At 37.9% G+C, this 21901-nt stretch overlaps 1 protein-coding gene across 2 annotated transcripts; it reads right to left on the bottom strand.

Moving 5' to 3' along the window:
* Nucleotides 1–730: 730 nt before the first annotated feature.
* frs2.L (fibroblast growth factor receptor substrate 2 L homeolog) lies at nt 731–21163 on the bottom strand. Of its 2 annotated transcripts, NM_001087328.1 has the most exon segments (7): nt 731–2989; nt 5100–5263; nt 5960–6115; nt 8195–8381; nt 8785–8876; nt 9983–10083; nt 21118–21163. In NM_001087328.1, coding segments are annotated over 5 exon segments (1530 nt in total). In that variant the 5' UTR covers nt 8851–8876; nt 9983–10083; nt 21118–21163; the 3' UTR covers nt 731–2032.
* Between the last annotated feature and the right edge of the window lie 738 nt (nt 21164–21901).

Genomic DNA, 21901 nt, shown 5'->3' with positions numbered 1-21901 from the left:
CTTTGCCTTAACTCTGTCAATTATGGGAGTGGCTGGGTCCCTTGTTTTGCTTTGACACTTAAGGCCCCCATACATTGGCCGATAAAAGCTGCCAACAGCCAAGTCAGCAGCTTATTGGCCCATGTGTGGGGCCATCCGATGGGCATCCGTGATTGATATGTGGCCGAGAGTCGGCAAGATGCTGATCGGGCAGGGTAAAAAATTCCGTCAGATCGTGGCCGAATCTTTTCGGTACTGTGGTTTATTGTTTTTTAAACAATTGAATTATTTGATTAAAATGGAGTCTATGGGAGATGGCCCTCTATATGTTGAAGCTTTCTGGATAATGGATTAACTATACAGTCAAACCTGGCTAAGTGGCCAGTGCGATTCCTGAACAAGCTTATCAATGGCAGCGCCCTATCAGTCTGTTTAATACAACCACATACAGTGCATGATACAATCATTGTACAGTCAGATGCGTTTTGATTGACTAGTGATGATATGTGGTCAATTAAATCTTTGATATTAAATAGCCATCAGAGCACCGTAAATCTAACTGTTAAATACTTACCTGAGTTTCACGTGCCTCCTGTTTTCAGAGGAGTGGGTGCACAATTTTGTTGCCACAGTGTATTTTATATACAAAGGAACACTGTAATTTTTATGTTTGGGTTCAACATATGGGAAAAACAGGCATACTGAAAACTTTTTATACTTTAATGCATTACATTCAAGACAAAACACAGCCTTGTGTAAATCAGTATTTTATTGCCATGCTACAAAAATGATGTTGGCACCAACGAAGTGACAATATTGTCAATATCAAAATATATTTATATATAATGAGTATTTTAAATGAACATCTGGTAGGCAATGTCAATATCTGAAAATGCAAACCAAACACATTAAATTAAAGGCTAGTGTTCAAATCAAGAACATTTAATGTAGATAATGTTTCTGCATAGTATGTTTTATGCTGAGCCCTGCAGTGCAATGTTTCCAGCAACCCACTGCTCTACATTGCGTTGCCTATGAACTGTCACCCCTGCAGGGCTCAATAGTAACATGGCATCATGGAATGTTTAGTGCAGATATTAACCTAACAGACTGCTTTAGAAAAGTTGTCATATAACATTTGGCAATGCACATTGCCTTTTTCATTATTAAAAAAGGAAACTCAAATATTGCCTACACTACCTTTATACAAAAGTTGCTATTTATATACTTTTATGTAGGAAAAAAAATTAAACACTTTGCAGTTTAAAGTAGAACATACAGTAATCTTATAATATAATACAATGGGATAACAGAAAAGAAATAGTGTTTGGCCTTTATACAACTGTAAATATCTGCATTTAATAAATGCAGCCCAGGCATAATGTAACTCACATCACCCCCCCCCCCCCAACATGTAAAAATGTAAAATCTAGAATCCTTTGCACCCCAATTCCTGCAATGGACTTTTTGATGCAGGAGGACATTTTGGGAACATAGCTTGAATAGTGCTTTGCGTGCAAAAGCAACACGCTTGCCTGAATGCAGTATGTTGCACGGCTGTAATAGAGCACTTTTTAATACATGGTCAAAAGCAAATGTACACTTATACCAATGTCCACAATGCAAAATGCTGGTGAGAATATTTGGCAAATATCTTGCATTATAAAAAAAATGTTAGTATAAAAATACATACTGTATATATTTAACACATTCATACTGCATACATCCACAAAATTAAAATGCATCTGCAGCTTTAAATGGCAACAGTCTAGATGTAAATAATTAAAGGCAAGTGTCTTCTTTTGATAACTTTAAAACTGGCATACCACTGCAAGTCTATTCAATTAAATAGGCACAAAAATGCAGCTATGCAGTTATACAGTACATATCACTACTGTAGTGATAAAATTATTTTAGGAGTACCTGCTCTACATCAATTCCCTTTAGACAAAGGCACATGTAAATTTAAGTCTATAAAAGTGTTAGTGTATAAGATGGGATTTTTTTAAAAGAAATATCTCAAAGGTGCAAAATGAAGTCGTGTGCTTGAGGCTCACATGGGTAGGTCAGTACTATTATGCCTGGTCTTTCTAGACGTACCATCATCTCGCGGCAGTGCTTTTTGTAAGTTTGACATGGCAGCAGTCCTTTCGATATCTATCACAGCATATAGCTCCGTACGTCTCGTAGGTGTTTGTGGGAGTGGAGTGGTCGGCGTTTTTGGAGTCTGGGGATTATCAGAGTCACTGCCACCTTCCAAATCGACCTGTATGTAATTAAGCTGCCTTTGTTCCAGACTAGGGCGCCTTATATCAAAATTGAAGACTGTTGGTGAGCAGTCCCGACGTCTAGAAAACTCTACTTTGTGAGCACTCAATGGAACAGTTACATTTTCAGTGTTCACGTAATTATGCATTGGGTCTAAGTTACTATGAAAACCATTTAAGGATGGAGTCTTTGGTCCTAGCGAGTCATCTTCCTCCCTGCTGGGTTTCCGTGTTTCCCAGACTGGAGGAAGGGATGGTAAATTTTCATAGTTTATCAAGGCAGTTCTCCTCTGTGCAGAGTTATTTACATTTTGGATATCGGTGGAAATGGGCGGTACCACCCGTCCCCTTCGCAGCCCAGATGATGAAATGGACAATCCATTCAAATTCTCGTACACCATTTTATTGCTGGAAATTTCTCTGCGCTCATCGCTGTCATAACCAGTGTCCAATTCTGTATTATTTGGACAACTGCTTCCATCGTTGTTTACACTAGCTTGGTGTTGATCAAGTTTCTCCAGTTTATTTTTCTCCAGTAACTGTCTCTGAACAGGTGTTGGTCCTAAAACAAACTTCACTCCATCTGGCTCAAGAATAACCTGTGGATCCCTCTCAGGAACAGCAGGTTCAGCGTCACTATCGATTCCTTCAGGGTTGGAAACACGAACCTCCTGAGCAGGTGGAGCATTTGGCCTCGATTTCTGATCTTCCGGTACTCCAGAAGTGTTAACATATGTATGCACCTGGCAAAAGAAAAACCAATCATGAAAATGTAGAATGAACACAGTTAACTAATTATAGTTTATGTTAATCCACAATTTTGCTATATCATGAAAAATACTTAACAAATGTGATAGTTATGAGGAGTTGTGTTTAATTATTGCATTTATCATGTAATGCTGTAAAGGTTGTATCCGAATAGTATACGTGAAAACACAGGCATATCCAAAGGTCAAGAGCCCCATTCAAGTGTGTTTTCAATAGAGAAGGGATCATTTATTTTTTTCTTTGGAAATATTTCTATTGCTGTATACAAAAAGCAGCATAGTCAACACCTTCTTTCTAGCAACCAATTGACATGTAGTTGGGTTTACTGGTATTGTATGGGATTACAGAAAGTTGCCATTGTTTCCAGGCATTAACTCGATTTAAGAAAGTTTATATAGCAGAGCATGAATAACAAACAGCTATTTGCAAAAATGTTTTAGCTTTAAAGTACTAAATAATTTAAACAAGGCAGCCCTGTAGCTTAGTTTTTCTTTTTGCTTAGTATATGTTCTGTGATTTGTTGCTGGTTCTTGTAGATCTGGCCTATTACTAAACTTCAACCTACATTCTCTTTCTAAAAACCTTATCAACACTCACACCTGTTTTGTAAATCTGACAGTCCTACTACACAAATAAGTATGGGGTGCATGGTCTGATGTCTGGAGGTGTGGTGAAGCAAAATGGCTGTTCATGGTAAACATTATAGAGAACAGGAACAACACATTAAGGTGGTCAAAAATATGGTCTTTCAGTTTAGCTGGTTTCAGCTTTAAAAGAAATCTACCCTCCATAGTCCACACAAGTAAATGCCCCATAGCTGGTAATTACCCCCTCATTGCAGACAGTGCAGCGGAGCTCACGGGGCCATCTTCAGCGATTCGGGAATCTTCAGCAAGTGCCGTATTGGCACATGCACAGTTGTAGCAATATTCCGGTCACGAACAACTGCGCATGCGCTAAAAGCCACGGTATTTGCCAAAGGGACCGAAGATTACCAAAGTGCCACAAGATGGCATACGTAAGCTCAAATGCGCTGACTCTGCAATGAGGGATAATTACCAGCTTTGGGGCATTTACTTGTGTGAACACCTGCAGGGGGGGGGAGACTATGGAGGGTAGGGGTTTTTATTAGCAAGGGGGTTTAGTTCTTCTTTAAGGACTAAGCAAAGTTTGCTGTGTAAGGTCACTCCTGCGGATACTTGGAAATTTATGTGAATTAACAAATTATATAATATTCAGCTTCTGGGCTTATTGGTTGCCTAATGCCATAAGCCATGTAGGTACATTTGTTCATAGTTTGTGCAAACAGATACCATAAGTAGAAATTCATGGTATGGTGACGGAGTTGTTAGTACTGCTGCTTGGCAGAAGATGGGTCCCCAGTTCAGCTCTGATATGGGAACAATCTGCAAGGAGCTTGTACTGTATGTTCTCCTTGTATTTGCATGGCCTTCATCTAGATATCCAGCAACTTTGTATGGAAGAAGCACACCTGTACACCGGCAATTGCCTTTTCAATCCATTTATTGCAGCAAAAAACAGCACAAGCTTTCGGGGAGTGCCCCCCTCCTTAGGTGAAAGGGGCCCTCCCCGAAATCTTGTGCTGTTTTTTGCTGCAATAAATGGATTGAAAAGGAAATTGCCGGTGTACAGGTGTGCTTCTTCCATACAAAGTCCCTGGATAAGGTTTGGGCTTTGGAGTAGCCTAGGAAGTGAATGCACACTGGTTATTCAAGTAAGTGGTGTGCAGAAGAAATTTTGTTTCTTCAACTAAATATTACTGTTTCCTCCAACAAAAATGTTAATTAACTCTTGATCAGTCGGGCCCTAGTATGTTGTGGAACATTATAAGCTGTAATTGGGCAGGGACTTATTTGAATGGTTAAATAACCTCTGTAAACATATCAGCACACGAATATAAGCACAAAGCAAATAAAATAAATTCACCTGTTCTAAGTACATATCCCTAATAGAGATTTATGATAGTTTATTTAAAAAAAGTCAGAACTTAATATAGTTAAGCTATAGCTATACAACATTTCAGTGTAACTTTAGAAGGGATAAATACAGTAACCCTGCGCGTACATGATCTTCTGGGACAAGCAATGGGTGCGTAGATTCTTCACCAACTGAAGGAAGGCGTGTGCTACCCACAGAGGGATGCCTGCTTGATGGGCGTGATGATGCTTCGCCAAAGGATGGGTAGCGGGGGTATCCATTTGGAACACCTGATCCACTAAAGCCAGGGGCTACAGAAGAAGCAAAGGAATACAGATTTAAAATTTGAGAGAACGAAGTTGAGGAAATTTGAGCAAGTAATACATGCTCAAAAGTCTTTATCCCTAGAATATATAGTCTATTTACATATATTTTTTGCAATGAATATATGTAAAAATATGCTATATATACTTAAATAAAACTTTAACCAGTTTAACATTCCTTTTCAAGCCATGAACACACACATATACGACTATTAAAAAAAATAATATTTGAACAGCAGTGAAGAATAGAAGTAAATTACATCATGTCAAAAACACATCATACAAGTGATAGAAACTGTTGCCTGTAAAATCCATTCTCTGAAGTGTGCAAGCACTTGAACCAGTGCTAATTTTGTTCCATTTAGTTTCATATTCCAGATATTAAAACAAGGTTTCTCATTTGTAGCACTTGCTTTGTAATAATATTCTAAAGAGACCATAAGCAAAGGAGTCTGTGTGGCAAATTAGAGAAGATGGCAGTGCTGCAGTAGAAGAAAAATACCCCAGGCTGGTGCATTATTCAGAGAACAGTGCTGGGCCAGGGTCCAAGATTAGTGAATATATTCACTGGGGGGATGGGGTGCCTAACAAATTGGCAACCATCACTTATTAGTCCTTTTCTTGTTACTACACACATTAAAGGATAATTTAAAAAAAAAAGAAAAAAAGAAAAAAGGCATTTACTAGTGGGTGTGCGAGGGGTTCTTGGAACATCCAACTCGGTCTGGGGATTTCGTTCAACTACAGGCTCCTCTACAACACTAATGCTATTATTTTGCATGATCTCTTGAAGCATATTGAAGAGCTCTTCTGCGCGGGCACACTTAAAAGCAAATATTCCTGAAAAACACAATATTTCAATGTGCAATTAAAATATGTCAGTGGATGACAAAAACATTGCAGACTATTATTATTATTAACATGTATTTATATAGCGCCATATTGCGTAGCACTGTAGACTACTCAATGTTTCTAACCAGTCGCTGGGACACATAATGACAAAAATACATAACATTATAAAAACATTAATACAAAGGAAGCTTTAGACATATGGTAGAGTGTGTGTCCTATACAGGAGAGTAGTTGTAAAACAACTGAAGCACTAAAAAGTTTGGAAAGGAATAAAAAGTGATGTGGTTCTAAGACTTCATTTTTTTTGCATTAATAATGTAAATAAGCCCTACCAAAAAGAAGCAACTGCCCCATTCTTGTTGGACGCTGGGAGAAATGGTAATGGAAGAGAAGACAGACAGTACAAAGAAGGCATTGATAGTATGATTCCATGCCTCCAGCAGAGGGAGCCCAACTTACCATTACCAGAAAAGGCAATCAGTGAAGTCTCCCAGCTTTGGATTGCTCTTCCTTTTGCAAGCATTAAGTTAAAATTAACATTCTTGTTAAAAAGATTTTTTTTGCATGGATTGATTTGAAACCCTGGACTTTTTTTTAAATGTATCATTGGATGAAAGGGAGAGCTGCAAATGAGATATACATATATATATATATATATATATATATATATATAGAGATATATAGAGATATATAGAGATATATATAGAGATATATATAGAGATATATATAGAGATATATATATATATATATATATATATATATATATATAGATATATAGATATAGATATAGATATAGATATATATATAAATAAAATAACCTTAAAAGTCCTGAACATAACATTATAGGGATAGCATGCAGTACAAATAATCCAAATATTTTCAAGAGAACCTTACAAAATAGGACTTGATGGCAGGGATATTTAGACTTTCATTTAACATATGCATCATTTAAACTCAGATCAGTTTAGCAGTGACTACATTTTTGTGACCGCAACAGCAAAAAGCAAAACACTGTGTATAAAAATTTAGGGAAACAGATGTTATAAACTTGGATTGCTAAGCGTTGGTGATATAAGAAAGGTAAGAATGATGCGCAACCTAAAATTAGGTTACATACTGTAACTTCTGCGCCTGCTGTTCAAAGTAAGGAGATCGTACAAGGTTAACCACATCTGTTATACTACAAAGCTATATGCCTCAGGTATTTCAAACTCACTCAATCAGTTATTTTAATAAACCATCTAAAAGGGATACTCTGGCAGGAAAACAGGTTTTTTGTTTCCAAAACGCATTAATAGTGCTGTTCCAGCAGAATTCTGCACTGAAATACTTTTTTTTTTAAAGGGCCAAACAGATTTTTTTAGATTTAATGTCAGTTTCCCTAAGGTCATGTGACTTGTGCTCTGATAAACTTTAGTCGCTCTTTACTGCTGTACTGCAAAAGTTGGAGTGATATCAACCCTTCCTCCCCCCCAGCAACAGAACAATGGGATGGTAACCAGATAGCAGCTATCGGACAACTCTGCTGAAGGATTTGTTTGTATCTACTATTTAAAATGTTATTGTTGAACCAACAAATGTAATTTTTATCTGTAATATTGGTGTGGAGGCAGCCATCTCAGTGCCTTGTGCCTGATCCTGAGCTTTGAGAAGGAGTCAGCACTTGTGGATGGATCTGCTTTAAGACAGCTACTGTTTCTCTCCTTCCCATTTTATTATACCACAACATGGGTCATGCTCCCTAGTGGTAGTCATGAGAATAGCACCAAAGCATGAAAACCCCTGCTCTTTTCTTGCAACATAATTTGCATTTTATATTCATCATATATTATGCTCCTGAACAAGTATAAAGAAAACTAAAAAAAATAAAGGAAGTGTCCACGCTAAGTGGCTTGATTAGAAATTCAGAGGATACAATAAGACACAAGAATCCTATTTCTTCCATCACATAGCAATAGATAAATTAAAAGAAAGATCTTTACAGTACATCTTTGGTATGCGTGAAGATCTTTCAACCATTTATGCAAAACAGTATCTGTACAATGAAATCTAGAAGCTTTTCCTTACCTTGTCCAGTCTGACACCTTCGTCCACTTTCAAAAGAAAAAAGGTTTGAATCGTATCCATAGCGTCGCAAGCAGAGGTAAGGCCACTTGACAGAATCTCTCTTGCGAGTGTATAAGATGAGTTCATTTTCTCTCAATTCCATTATGCCAGAGCCAAGCTCATTACCATCATCATCAACGTTAATAACCTTATATAAACAGACAAAAATATTATTATAAAAATATAAAACAAGTCACCATTTTGAATGTCCCAGGCTGCAGATTTAAAAACGGTCAACAAAAAAGTAATACTTTATCTACAGATTCAGTTCCATATTTCCCAAACCAAAAATTCCAGATATACAGCAAACAGTACATCACTATTTGGTTTGAATGGATGTTATTAGTTTCACCTTTGTTACCGTTTGGTTCTGAAGGTGAAAGACAACCCCCCCCCCCCAAACAAACAAAATTAGAGTCATAAGATTAGCAGTAGGGAGAAAGCAATTACAGAACAACTAAAAGGGCATGAAAAAAATAAAGATACCCTGTACATGACCATTCACATGTCAAGCTATTTGTATATACAGGCTAGAAGTATTAACAACTTACCTTAAATCTGTTTTGTTGGTTATCTGGGATAGTTTCTTTATCTGGACAGCTACAACAGCTACCCATTGCTTCTTTAGAAGACCATGTGATCACTAGCGAGGCAATAAAAAAATAGTGCAGGTGTGATATTGATATTGGTAAATATGCAAGGAGGAAATATAAACTATTTATACTGCATATGGAAGCCTGCTCTGAATAGTTGTATATGAAATAGGCTAGAATATCTCATACTGCTGCCCATCTAAGCATCCAGTTTCCAATAAAAAATAATTTAACCACGTTCAATTATTTTAAAATGATTGGTAAATGTAATTGTTTCTAAAAAGGAGACATGCTTCACATAGTGTTCCCTCTATTGCTTGTTCAGATTACCTCTCCACCTGCCAGTTCCCACAGATTCTGCTGTAATTACATTTACCAATAAATTTGAGTAAAAATAATGGTCTCTGTTGGGAAATTATGAAAACAAAGTGTTGTTATAAACCTTTCTCAGTTTCTTAGCTTTCCTTGTTGAGCTAGGGTGCTACCATATGCTATGTCAAAGCAATGCTGTTTAGAGGATTCATAATTTAAGTCAATATAAAGTCCATTCAAGACTTTTTACAGAATTCATATACTTTGTCACATAAACAAGTGGCTAAAACAGTAATTTGGGCTTTAATTTTTGTCCGTTTTTGAGAAAGTTTTTAGCTCTCATTTTTAGCACACTGTTAACAGTTATTCCAAAGAGACATCCTATGCATTCATTTATTATTTGTTATGATAAGGACCACAGAAACAGTGTTTTTCCACTGTGATCTCTATTTGTTTCAGACTAGGCTCCATCCAGAATAAAGAATATTGGCAGAAACACTTTGCATTAGTAAATAGGTTGCTGAGACAGATCTGCAAGTGTACACTACACAGATAAAAATGTATTGAGATGCATTTAAGAAGCTTTGTGAATGAACAGTAGAAACCTACAAAAATGGGCAATATAGTAAACTAAGCCATACTCAGTATTTATTTATGCATTCATTATTGAGGCATTCATTATTAGGCCTTTTTCTAAATGGAGTGCACACTAGCATTTAATGCCATGTTCAAACTAATATTGAGGTGGTGAAAATGACATTTTAACGGAAAAGCACATTGCATGAAGTAAACAGGAGTAAAAAAAAAAAAAAAAAGAAAAAAAAAAAAAAAGAAAACAACTTACTTAGATCTGGCCATTAATCTTCTTAGCCTCTGCTGCTGCATTAGGGCGTTAGTCTTAAACCAAGATAACATGCCGCATGTTTTTCCAAGGTGCCTAGAAACCTTTAAAATGAAAGAAAAAATATATATCTCCAGGCTGTTGGACATTTGGACACACACACACACACATTATATATATAAGTTATGAGCTGCGATCGCTTTCCAGGGGTAAGCAAATAGAAAGTCTAGTGTGATCTATGGAACACTACTATATTTGCCTTTTTTAGGTAATTGAACACTATGATCATCGATGTTATGTTGACACCCTATGATGATGTCACATCCAGTTTTGGCGCCAGTTTTGTATGTTCCTGTGAGTGCGGTTTTTGTTTTGTATAAGTCGGATTTGGCATCTTTAACCAGCACCCAGGCAGTTGCTGTTTCTGTATATGTGTGCACCAGTTTGGACCATATATATACATACATATACACTTACAGTAGCTCTACTAGGGCAGAAATTTGATTAACATGACATTATGATGGTGCCCCACAGCTGTTGTTTCTGCAGATAAAATTACTATATGTCAGTAATGAGAGTGTGCCTTAAATAGCCAATTATACCAATTAGAAGCACACACATTCAAGCAAGGAGTACATCTTTAAGTTAACTTATAATATGTGACACCTTTGCAATTGGTCTTCATTATTTAGTCGTAACACAAAAATGCATTATTTGTCTTTAACTTCTACCTCTTTCCAGCTTTCAAATGGGGGTCACTGTCCCGAGTAAAAAAACTACTGCTGTACGAAAACCTAAACCTAAATATGGATAAAGTAGTAGGTAATAAAGTTCGAGAATACTTGTTTAGCACACTAACCTAGTGGCACAAAATCTATCATTCCCACACAAAAGACAATGAAGATTACCAATTTTACATTTTATATTTCCCTGTTTTGAAGGAACAGTAACTCCAAAAGAATGTAAATCGCAGGTGGGATGGCATTTGGATCACTTCTGCTTCCCGAAGTCGCCCAAAGTTTCCTCGTGAAACAACTTCGGAAAATGAAGCTGGGCGACTAATCTCCCGAAATAGCAGCTTGTGTCTCTGCACTAAGTAGTGGATAACAGATAACACCATTATGTTCTACAGAGCTTATCTGCTGTGTAATCGGAGCCTTTTCTCCTTTGAATGGCTGCCCCATTGCTACACAGCAGCTTATTTATATAAACAATAGTAGTGTTCCTGAAGCAAACAGCAGTTTTATGCATTATATTTTTATTAATTTAAAACACTTATTTTTTCTATGTTATTGTTCCTTTAAGGGGGAAGTACAGGTATTGGATCTAAGTCTTAGGGAGATGACCTTCCTGTAATTTGGAGCTTTCTGGATATAGGGTTTCCGAATAAGAGATCCTCTACCCCCCCCCCCCAAGGTGAACAAACTATAAGCAAAATGTACACACATGATGCAGACTGGCCAGAGCACAAATGTTTTGAGAGCTTCCCGGACTTTCTTCTTGAAGGATGTTGGATTCACCCCTGATTTAGCAGATGTTACATCATCTGCATAAGGGAATCATCTAATTGCCAGGGCCTCAGTACTGCAAGCATGAATACAAATATACAAGAAAATATGTAGAGTAGAATAATATACGCCTGCGTGTTTTATGGATATGAAAACCTTATATTTTAAGGTGAAAAATGCTTCATTTTCACAAACTTTCCTGTGGGTGACAACATACCCCACGAGCAATTGCTCTAAGCCTAGTTTTCATCCAAATTCAAACTGCAGAAAGAAGTAAACATTGTATGATACTGTTTTCCATGAAGGCAACCTGTAGGATACACTCAACTGGAATTATCTACATGCAAATGATAATTTCTTAACAGTAGATGGCCACTTTTCTAACACATGCAAAAAAAAAAAAAACTGTTGGGCCTAAAGAAAGCAGATCCTTGGCTCGACTAAATTCCTTGTGTGCCTCACACATCTAGCATTCTTTTCCTAACTGCTTAAGTAACCTTAGCAACTTTCTCTGGTTTAAATGGCAGCAGGTCAGTTTAAGAAGTTCCTTAGCAACAGAAATTTCTCTCTTTTAAGTGGGAAAAGACCTTTTATACAACTCCCACACTACTTATGTCAGACTTCAAGCAACATTTATGCTGGATAAGAAGACAGGGACACAAACTACACAACAGGGAAAGAAACACAAAAAAGGGAGAGAGCAGGAAAGAAAAAAAAGAACAGAGAGGGGGTGGGGAACCAATAAAATGAAAGTAGAAATTTAGAACAGTAGATTCCCTAGTTTAAAAAGGTTGTTTTGAGAAGGGAGTTCTACTTCTAGAATATATGACTGCCATCAAAAATCTATTACCACAGAGGAAATGACACATACTCTGCTTACTTATGTTTTCTCTTCTTTTATTATAATGAGCCTGCCACTTGCAAGATCTACTAGATGCTTACCAGGCAGCAAGCTGTCTCAACCGGACTAAACCTTCATGTTCTATACCTACTACACAAAAAGGAAGCTAATGGTGGATTCTGCTATATTTACATGGGTATATACATAAGTAGATTGCTGCTTTGAAAAGTTCTTTTAGCCACAGAATGGCTCATGGAAGCAACAATAGATCTTGGTGTTCATTTTGGAACTACAGGGTGCTTAATTTAAAGTCCTTCACTCAAATGGTTAATGTGCGCTGCCCATAAAATGAAGTGCTCACATTTCATATGATGTGGGGCCCACTTATGCGGTAGGAGGATTTTTCAAACAATGGTACTGTTCACATATCAGCAATTAGAAAATACATCAGTAATTAGCAAAGAAAATGCCATGCATCTAAAGTGTCACTAATATTATTACTGAAGGGCAACTAAAAGCTTTTAATTACTAGTTGAACAGGTTTCTCTATGTACTTAAAGTTGCTGTGCATCTTTATGAACCCTAAAGCCAAAACAGATCTGTTCAAGTGATATACATGTTGATTGTTGTAAAAAGCCATGATAAGTGATGCTGTAGCTTCTATTGCCAAAGGGCTGTCCTGATCTCATGCCACTTTCTTAATAAATGCCCCTCCTTTCTTTACCTGTGCATCCCTCTCCTCATAGCTTGTGCTGGTCTGCTTTGTGCACATTTAAAAGCAGTGCTTCCACATCTAGCAGAACATGCCGCTTTAAATGTTTATTATTTAAAGCTCGGGCAACACAGGATAGCTTTCAGGCACCAAGCACAGGTTCACCTCAGTGATGCGGAGAGATACCAGGCAAAATAAAAAATGTGTCTGAGTTATTGGGTAAATATCCACAATCTATTTTAGATCTCTGTTGCAAAACTGGTGAGAAGCAGTGTTACATGTAGCACAAATGTATCAAAAAGGAGATCTGAGTTAATGTTGCTTACAAGACTACAAAATACATTCAACCTGCAATGTCAGCCAGAGAAAGCTTTCAACTTACCATTCTCTGCAAACAGGTGCAGGTGCTAAGATAGTTTGGAGTGTTAGTGCCCACGCCACTGTACATTAGCTGGCCTCGGACAACTATAGCAACAGTAACTAGCGTGGGCAGGTAATATTTAACCTCTGCAATTGTGCAATAGATTTTATACACTTCAGTGATCACTGCAGAGATGAGCACAATGGACTTAAACAAGCACATTTTTAGCAATGCTGTTTAGCCATGCAACACTATTTTTAGACTTATTCAGGTGGGTCACACACATTATGACTGTGGAAAAGTTTCAAATAGGCAGTAAGTAGATCACAAAACACACACTGCACAAAGTCTGTATTTTACTAAAGTCTGTGGTAATTCCATTTCTTTCAAGACAACCAACACAGATTTATCTGCAAAGATGTGACACTCTATATTGTAAGAAACGTGTTGTATCACAAAATGCCAAGCAGATACAAACCCTACTGAATAAAGTGGCAAGACTTGCATGCTGAATTCCTACTGTCCTATCTCAGCACTACCACCAGCCATAAGGTCAGTCACAGACTGGACTAATTCATCAATGCAGTATGCATGCTGTGTGACCACCCACTACACAAAGCCCAGATCACACAACTCTATCCTCCATGTGAATAACACTTCCCACTGACTGCAGCACTGGAACATAGGGAACCACTGAAGGAGTATTTTGAATAGAAATTTAATCGCCACAAATAGCCACAATTCAATAAACCGTTTAGCATACTAAATTGCTTACATCTATGCTTTTTTTGCAGTAAGACGGTGTGTTAGTCAATCCCAAAATGTGCAGAAGTACAATGTTAAATGCATCTGGAAAACAAACAAGACCCAGACACAATGAATGTCTAAAAATCAGAGTTTTTATTTAAATGTTACATTTTTTACCTCAGTTTCTGAAACTTCTTTTATAATAAAAGGGTACAATAATCATGTTCACCTACACCAACACACCAGACAGCTACTACATGGCAAACACTTAGGGGCAGATTTATCAAAATGTGAGAGTAGAACTCACCACAGAAAAACTCACTCGCTTTCTATTCATTCCTATGGGATTTTTAGAATGGTATTTATCAATGGAATTCACTTCATACATTCATTTGATAAATATGCATTTAAAAATACCATAGGAATGATAAGAAAGGGATTGGGTTTTTTTGTGGCAAGATCTATTCTAACATTTTGATAAATCTGCCCCTTTAATACCAAATAATCTTTCAGAACAAAATAATACTAGTGAGGTGGGATTCAGTTGAAAAGTATGCAGACCTGCAAGAGCTTTCAATGGCTCCCAGCTATCACTTATTATCATTTATTTATATAGGACTGACGCAGCACTTTAGAGACTGTTCATCATGCACATGAGTTCCTGCCCCACTGGAGTTTACAATCCAGGGATTACAATCTTAAAGGAGAATGAAACTTTCCAAAATGTTCCCAATTACTCCCACTCCTGAACACACCACATTAAAAAGATATATTACTGCTTTTGTGAACTACTGATTCAATCTTTGCCACCACCAGCTAAATAGCTTTCAGGCCACCTATTTCTATTACTGTTCTTGTTACTCAGTTATACTCAGCTAAACTATGCTAGATACCAAGCTGTCAATATAGATTTTCTATGAGAAGCCTGTGAGCCCTGTAAACCCAGGAACACTGGAATTACAGAAGGAAAATAAATGATTATTTTCATTGCAGAACTGAGCATGCGCTACATTTTTAAACAAGAACATTAATATAGCAGTAATACATGCTCTGCAATTTCAGTCAAATATATTAAAACTTAAAAGCTGCCCATGAAAGAAAAAACTCACTCCTAAAAAGCCCTAAAACATCTTGCTTTAGAGGCTCCCTCAAATCACCTTTTTGTTTATTCCTAGAACTCGATGCAAAAAAAAGAAAAATTTAAAAAAAAAAAGAAAAAAAAAAAAGGTAAAGAAAGCCGATGGCTTCTGGCAGATACAATCTCTAAATTGTTCCAGCTCTGCGGCACTTACACACATTTGGCAAGAAGCAAGTTTAAGGCATGAATGTTTAAATAAGGCTAGAAAATACAGAGTCTCACTTATTCATGGCCATTGGGAAGGTTTCACATCTTGTAGCACATGAAAAGCTTGCATTCTTTGCTGCTCCTGGGATATATCCAAAACCTGACATTTTGAAGGAGTCCTTGGTGTTTCAGATGGAAGGGGCAGGTATAAAGTCTGTTTTCACCTATCAGAGTTGTGAGATAAATGAAGACCTGCATGGCTATTTTCAAGATAAATATACAGCTGAGGGACCTGAAAGACTATGAGGTAATGTGAATAAATAAAGGCCTGAAAAAGAGAGTTTCCCTATGTTTACACTGGTACATTTATACAGACTATAAAGGAATTGAGTAGACAGATATCAATCTGATTTAGCAAATGCAATACATTTCAACATTTTTATTAAAACAGTTTCTATGTTAGTGTTTCTCTCAGGGCTGCATTTTTCTCAGTGTGCCTTATCTGCATAGGCGCATTTCAAAAGTGACGTAATGCGAGCAAGCATTACATCAAGTCTGCAAGGTACCAACTACTCCCAACCCCAGCCAGTGATTTAGTAAAGAAGTATCTGGCAGCGGTGGGAGAGCAGTTTTTTTGGAAAAAATTTTAATTTACCATAATTTTTATTTCCCAACTCCTTACAGCTGCTGCCTTGGCCTCAGGCCCTCGAGTGCCTACATGGCCGATACACCCCTGGTTTCTCTTAACAAAATATGAACCTTTGAATTTTATTTTGTTTTTGTTTATATACAAATTTTGTGGGGTCTCCAGCAATGAGAAAATCCATTAGGTTATTAGCTACTACATCTTCAGCTTCAGTCAAGTTTACTCTGGTTTAACATTATAACCAAGTGATGTACAAATTTGCCTATACAGGAATGGAACCCCTTGTTTAGAACCTAGCTACTCCCAAAAAAATTCAAATTACAGGAAGGCCATCTCCTACAAAGTTATGTTTTTCTTTGTAATAATATAACAGACCTTGTACTTGAGGAAAACCAAGGTGTATAAATCGATATTGGAGGAAAGACAAATCAAATTTTTAAACAATGTTCAAATGTTGTTTTTTTAAACAAACCTATGGTATGGAGTTCCAAATAACGGAGAGCCCCAGGTTCCAATTCTTGATTCATAGATCCTATATTTTTTGTCCTGACATGATGATGACATTTAAAACACACAAAAAGTGTGAGGTAGGTCAGAGCTTTTAAAATACAACATTATTTATTTAAACTACATTTTGTTCTTCAGCGAGACTTTTACTCAACGCTATAACTAAAATAGACTGTTGTGGGCAAATGGTAATTCAAAAAAGAATTTGAGATGTTTAAAAATGCACATCGGGGAAATAAGGCACATTTTGCACTTTTACTCTAAAGGCAGATAACATTTCCTGTGGGCATCAAAGGTTCCAGAAAATAGCTTTAAATGCGGAAGATTGTGTTTTAACAAAACATCATTAATTGAATCTTGTCTAATCTAGCTGTCTGTTTGTTAGGAGTGGAACATTAGAAAACTAAGTAGCACATTGGGCTTTTATTTGCACATTTATGTGGTTTTATGGTTAATTAAATCAAGAGTGTATGCTATGCAATTATGAACATTACAAAGTATTCTCTTATATTGCTTTAGTTTGGTACAGCGTGGTACCAAACTAAACACTACATTCTTCTGTTTCTTCCAATTAATTCAGATCACCTTCTCAGGCTATTGCCACACAGGACTGTTTCTCCTTCTGACAGGCACAACAACGGTCTGTGTGTGGACACATGGAGCCGATTTTGGCCTGAAACGCATTTATTTGTGCTATAGCTACTAACTCCACTCAGTGTGTCTGCACACAGGCCAACACTGTGCCTATCAATGCAGAAGTAGAAAGGAGCAGATGGATAATTTGTCTGCTTCTGTTTTTACCCAGTTAGAGAAATAGCCCCATGTGGCAGTATGCTTAAAGGGGTTGCGAACTTTGAGTTAACTTTTAGAATTATGCATAGAGCCCGGGGTTTCAGGTAAGTATATACTTGTTTAGATGAACAATTCATAGCACATAACATTCACTGCCGGCAGTTTTCAGATGGTGGTGGTGGTGGGGGGGGGCAAAATTCTGGCAAGGAACATGCCATTCATTTTAACGGAAACTGCCTGTCACCAGCAATGACAGTTGGATTTTTGTTCTGAAAACTTTAGGTTTGTGTGCTTCCCCAAATGTATTTCTATGCACCATAAGCCACATAACATAGAGAATGAAATACAAAAGATAAACGTGTATTTACTATATCACTGAAAAACCAAACAAAAAATAATAATTTGGAAAGACCTATAATATTCTCTCAGAATTAATTTTATTTTTTAAGAGTGACTTTTTGAATTGCAAGGAAAAAAAGGTGCTATGAATTGCACAGCATGGATAGAATAAGAACTATAAAGTTGTATCCTCAAAGAGCAATATTTTTCTTTTACCACAGACTTCAGTGACCACAATCTGAAAGAGACAGTAGAGGATGGCAAATAAGCTTCATTGAGTAAAGATATTATGTAAAGGAGTTGTTCACCTTTAAAATAACTTTTAGTATGATGTAGAGTGATGTTCTCAAACAATTTGCAATTGGTTTTAATATTTTTTATTATTTGTGGGTTTTGAGCGATTTAGCTTTTTATTCAGCAGCTCTCCTCTTTGCAGTTTCAGCAATGTGGTTGCTAGGGTACAAATTACCCTAGCAACCATGCATTGCATCCTATATAAATAGCAGACGGCCAAAATAGACAGATGTTTAATAAAAAGTTGCAATAACAATAAATGTGTAGCCTTACAGAGCATTTGTTTTTAGATTAGATCAATGACCCCCATTTGAAAGCTGGAAAGAGTCAGAAGAAGAAAAAAAATTTAAGGACAATTGAAAAGTTGCTTAAAATTAGCCATTCTATAACAAAAGGCGAACCACCCTTTAAAAATCAAAACTTGGGTCAGGGAGCTGATCTGATTAACAAGCTGCCCAACCAAAATCAAAAACTAAAAGTCACTCCGCAGAAAAATTAGGTAACCTGATGCGTGTATAAAAATATACAGGAAGGAATTTTTCCCCCTCTAAGGGTGGTGGCACACACAGCTTTCGGGGGAGATTAGTTGCCCATCGACAAATCATCTCTTCTTCAGGCGACTAATCTCCCCGAAATGCCTTCCAGCTAGCTAAAATGCGAATTGCCGGCGGGGTGGCACTCGTGAGGCAACTTCAGGGGACTTCAGAAAACGAAGCGATGGCTAATTGGTTATACTAATAAAAAGGTCTTATTACAGCGAGATGATTCATGATAGATCCTCTTTAAAATAAAGATCACCAGAAATAAAGACTTTTTCCAATTACTTTCTATTTGTGACTGCTTTTCTAATACTGAAGGGTAAAGTTTAATTTTGAACCTTCTAAAGCAGCTCTGGGAGGGGGGGGGGGGGTAGTTGCCGACTCTTTCACTGTTCTAAATTGATACATTTAGATGATACATTTGTTATCTTTGTCCCTGCTGAGCAGAATCCCTGGGTTTCATTATTGATACAATAGTTGCCAATACTCCAGAGATATTTATCAACTAAATGTAGTATATTGTAATAGTTCAGATCCTCCTGGATTACTGAGCTGCCAGTCGAACACCAAAGAACCAAACATTAAAATTTAAACTTACATTTTGGGGAAACAGTAAAAATAAAAGATAAAAAGCAACTGAAAAAGTGTTTGTTTATGGTGAACAAACTGAAAACAAATTAAGGCTACATCAAAAATGCCAATTTATTCAAAACATGCAATAGCCCTTAAGGCCCCCATACACTCGGAAGCTTATCGGCCCGTGTGTTAGGCTATCCGATGGGCATTCCATGATCGATATCTGCCCGAAAGTTGGCCAGATCTCGATCGGGCAGGGTAAAAAATCCTATCAGACCACAGCTGCTTCTGTGCGTGTATGCGGTCAGATTGCAATCCGACCGCCTATTTTGAATGCATTCTGATCCGATCATTGGGCCCTAGGGCCCACGATCGGATCAGCCCGATATTGCCCACTTCCATGTGGGTATATCGGGGAGAGATCTGCTCGTTTGGCAATCTCTGCGTCTATGGCCACCTTTAGTCTGGGAGGAAGGCCATGATACTCAAATTTAGACGGTAGTGTGGCAAATGTTTTTCATTAAGCATTTAAAACTAACCTCATGAAAACATGTTTACCCCCCTCAAAAAGTAACGAGGCAGTCTACTATACCATGTAATAAAGTGATTACTGTGAATGTATGCATTTTTTGTCTCTTGCATATTTGATATACATTACATGGATGCTAACAATTAAGAATCACTTTTAAAGCCAAGACATATTTTTTAATAATGTAGCAAAGTAAATTTGCTGTTAATGTATTTCAGACGCAGCACGTTGTTACATCTGGAGAAATAAGCAGCAGAACCTAATTTAAATTAAAACCTTATCTAGATTTTGATCTTCAATAGGTGTACATAACGATTGCCAATTTTTATAATAAAGACTTCAAAGAGGTCCGCCGCCCAAAAAATAGTTTTTCGCCCAAATTGTAATCCTAAGCATCTTCCAAATATACGTTAATAACAAACATTTGGTGGTTTTTAAGTTGCTTACAAATTAAGTTTACACTGTCTCTCTCTCTCCTGAAACAATGTAGCATCAGCCAGCTGATGAACAGACCTGGAGAAGAACTGCCTTCTGCTACATTTGTTTCAGGGTTCAGAAAAAGCACAATTTAAATTGTATGGTGGAAAGATGCTTAGAATTACATTTCCTTCCACTCTGCAAAAAGTGATTCAAGGGGTAGCGTCCTCCTTTTTCTGCAAAAACGTTGGCATGACAGTAAAGGCCAACACTGATGTGTTAAACTACAACTGGCAGAGAAATTTGGGGGGCACATATAGCTACAGCTGGAAGGACATCTATGGCAAAACAGAGTACAGAAGAACCCACATTTTACATGGTTGTTTTTTGGTCCCACCTATATATTATGGATACTACATTTCCCTCATTTTACATTTTCAGGGATTTTACATCATTTTTATTCTGGTCCCCTGAAAAATGTAACAAATATGGGGGTTCTACTGTATATTCTAAATATAAAATCATTACAATAGAACCAACAGTCATTTCTCAGAAAGAGAAGGGATCAGCTTTACAACAACACAGCTTGAGTCAAGGCTTCAGCGCATGGCACTGCTGATGGTCTTCTGGGGCAAGAAACTTAAACTCGCTCCTCTCCAGCAGAGTAAAACTACAAATCCCAAGAGCCCCTGTGAAATAAATGCAGAAGCGTGACGTGCTGGGAAGGAAAACTCCTACACAACTACTAGAAAGTCGTACACCTAAAATCTCTGCTAAGGAGCGTTTCTCGCGGTATAAAAACAATGCTTACTGTGTAAGGAGAAAATCACAAAACCACGGTATACACGGACACTCCATTCCCACCAATACTGATCACCTCGGCTCGGTGGGGAACAAACCTGGCTATACCAATCAGCCTTGCACATAAACTGATCACAGCTAGCTGATGTGGACCTTTTGTGGGAGTTCCGCGGCTCCGAATGAGCCATATATTAAAGGCTGAGTGTACAGCAAACGATCTTTTAGCTCTAGTAAAGTTACTTACGGCTTTCTACGAGGTTCCGGTAGGACTTCGCTCGGTCCCGGGTTGCACTCAGACCCCGGGCTCCAGGCCGCCAGCTGGGCCGAAGCTTCTGGTTCTGCGCAGCTTCCCCCGGGACTACTGCTTCCGGGTCACGCGGGCAACGGAGCGCGAGAGTAAGAACGTGCACAGGAGTTACGGGAGACAACGGGAGCGCGCTTTCAAAGAATGTTTTAAAAAGTTGACGTCAGCAGAGCGGTGATGAGGGTGAGCCACAGTGCAGAGTCTCTATAGTGGCGTAGTAAGGTACAGCTAGGCGTATATGTAGCAAACAGTGTAAAAAGCTGACTGTATTTATAGTAGTGTATTTATCAAAGGGTGAGAATCGAGAAAACTCCGTTTTAAAGGGGTTGTTCACTTTTGGGATAACCTGTAGTATGATGTAGTGACGTTCGGAGACAATTTGCAATTGGTCTTCATTTCTTATTATTCAGGGCGGAGACACACGCTCAGATTTAAGGTGGCCATAGACTTAAAGATCCGCTCGTTTGGCGTCATCGCCAAACGAGCGGATCTTTCCCCGATATGCCACTAAACTGCATGGCTATATCGGGGGTAATTCGAACGTTCGGCCGTATGGCCGAACGATCGAATTACGATGCGCCAAGCGGCTCCGACGGGACGGTCGGGTAAAAATCCAACCTTCCCGATCGATATCGTGGCCAGATATCGATCGGGAAGACCCGTCGAAAGCCCCCATACACGGGCAGATAAGCTGTCAAATCGGTCCAAACGACCGATATCGGCA

Source organism: Xenopus laevis, chromosome 3L, assembly GCF_017654675.1.
Source record: "Xenopus laevis strain J_2021 chromosome 3L, Xenopus_laevis_v10.1, whole genome shotgun sequence".
Classification (NCBI taxonomy): domain Eukaryota; kingdom Metazoa; phylum Chordata; class Amphibia; order Anura; family Pipidae; genus Xenopus; species Xenopus laevis.
The sequence above is the reverse complement of the archived record's forward strand: the minus strand, read 5'-3'. Positions and strand labels throughout refer to the sequence as shown.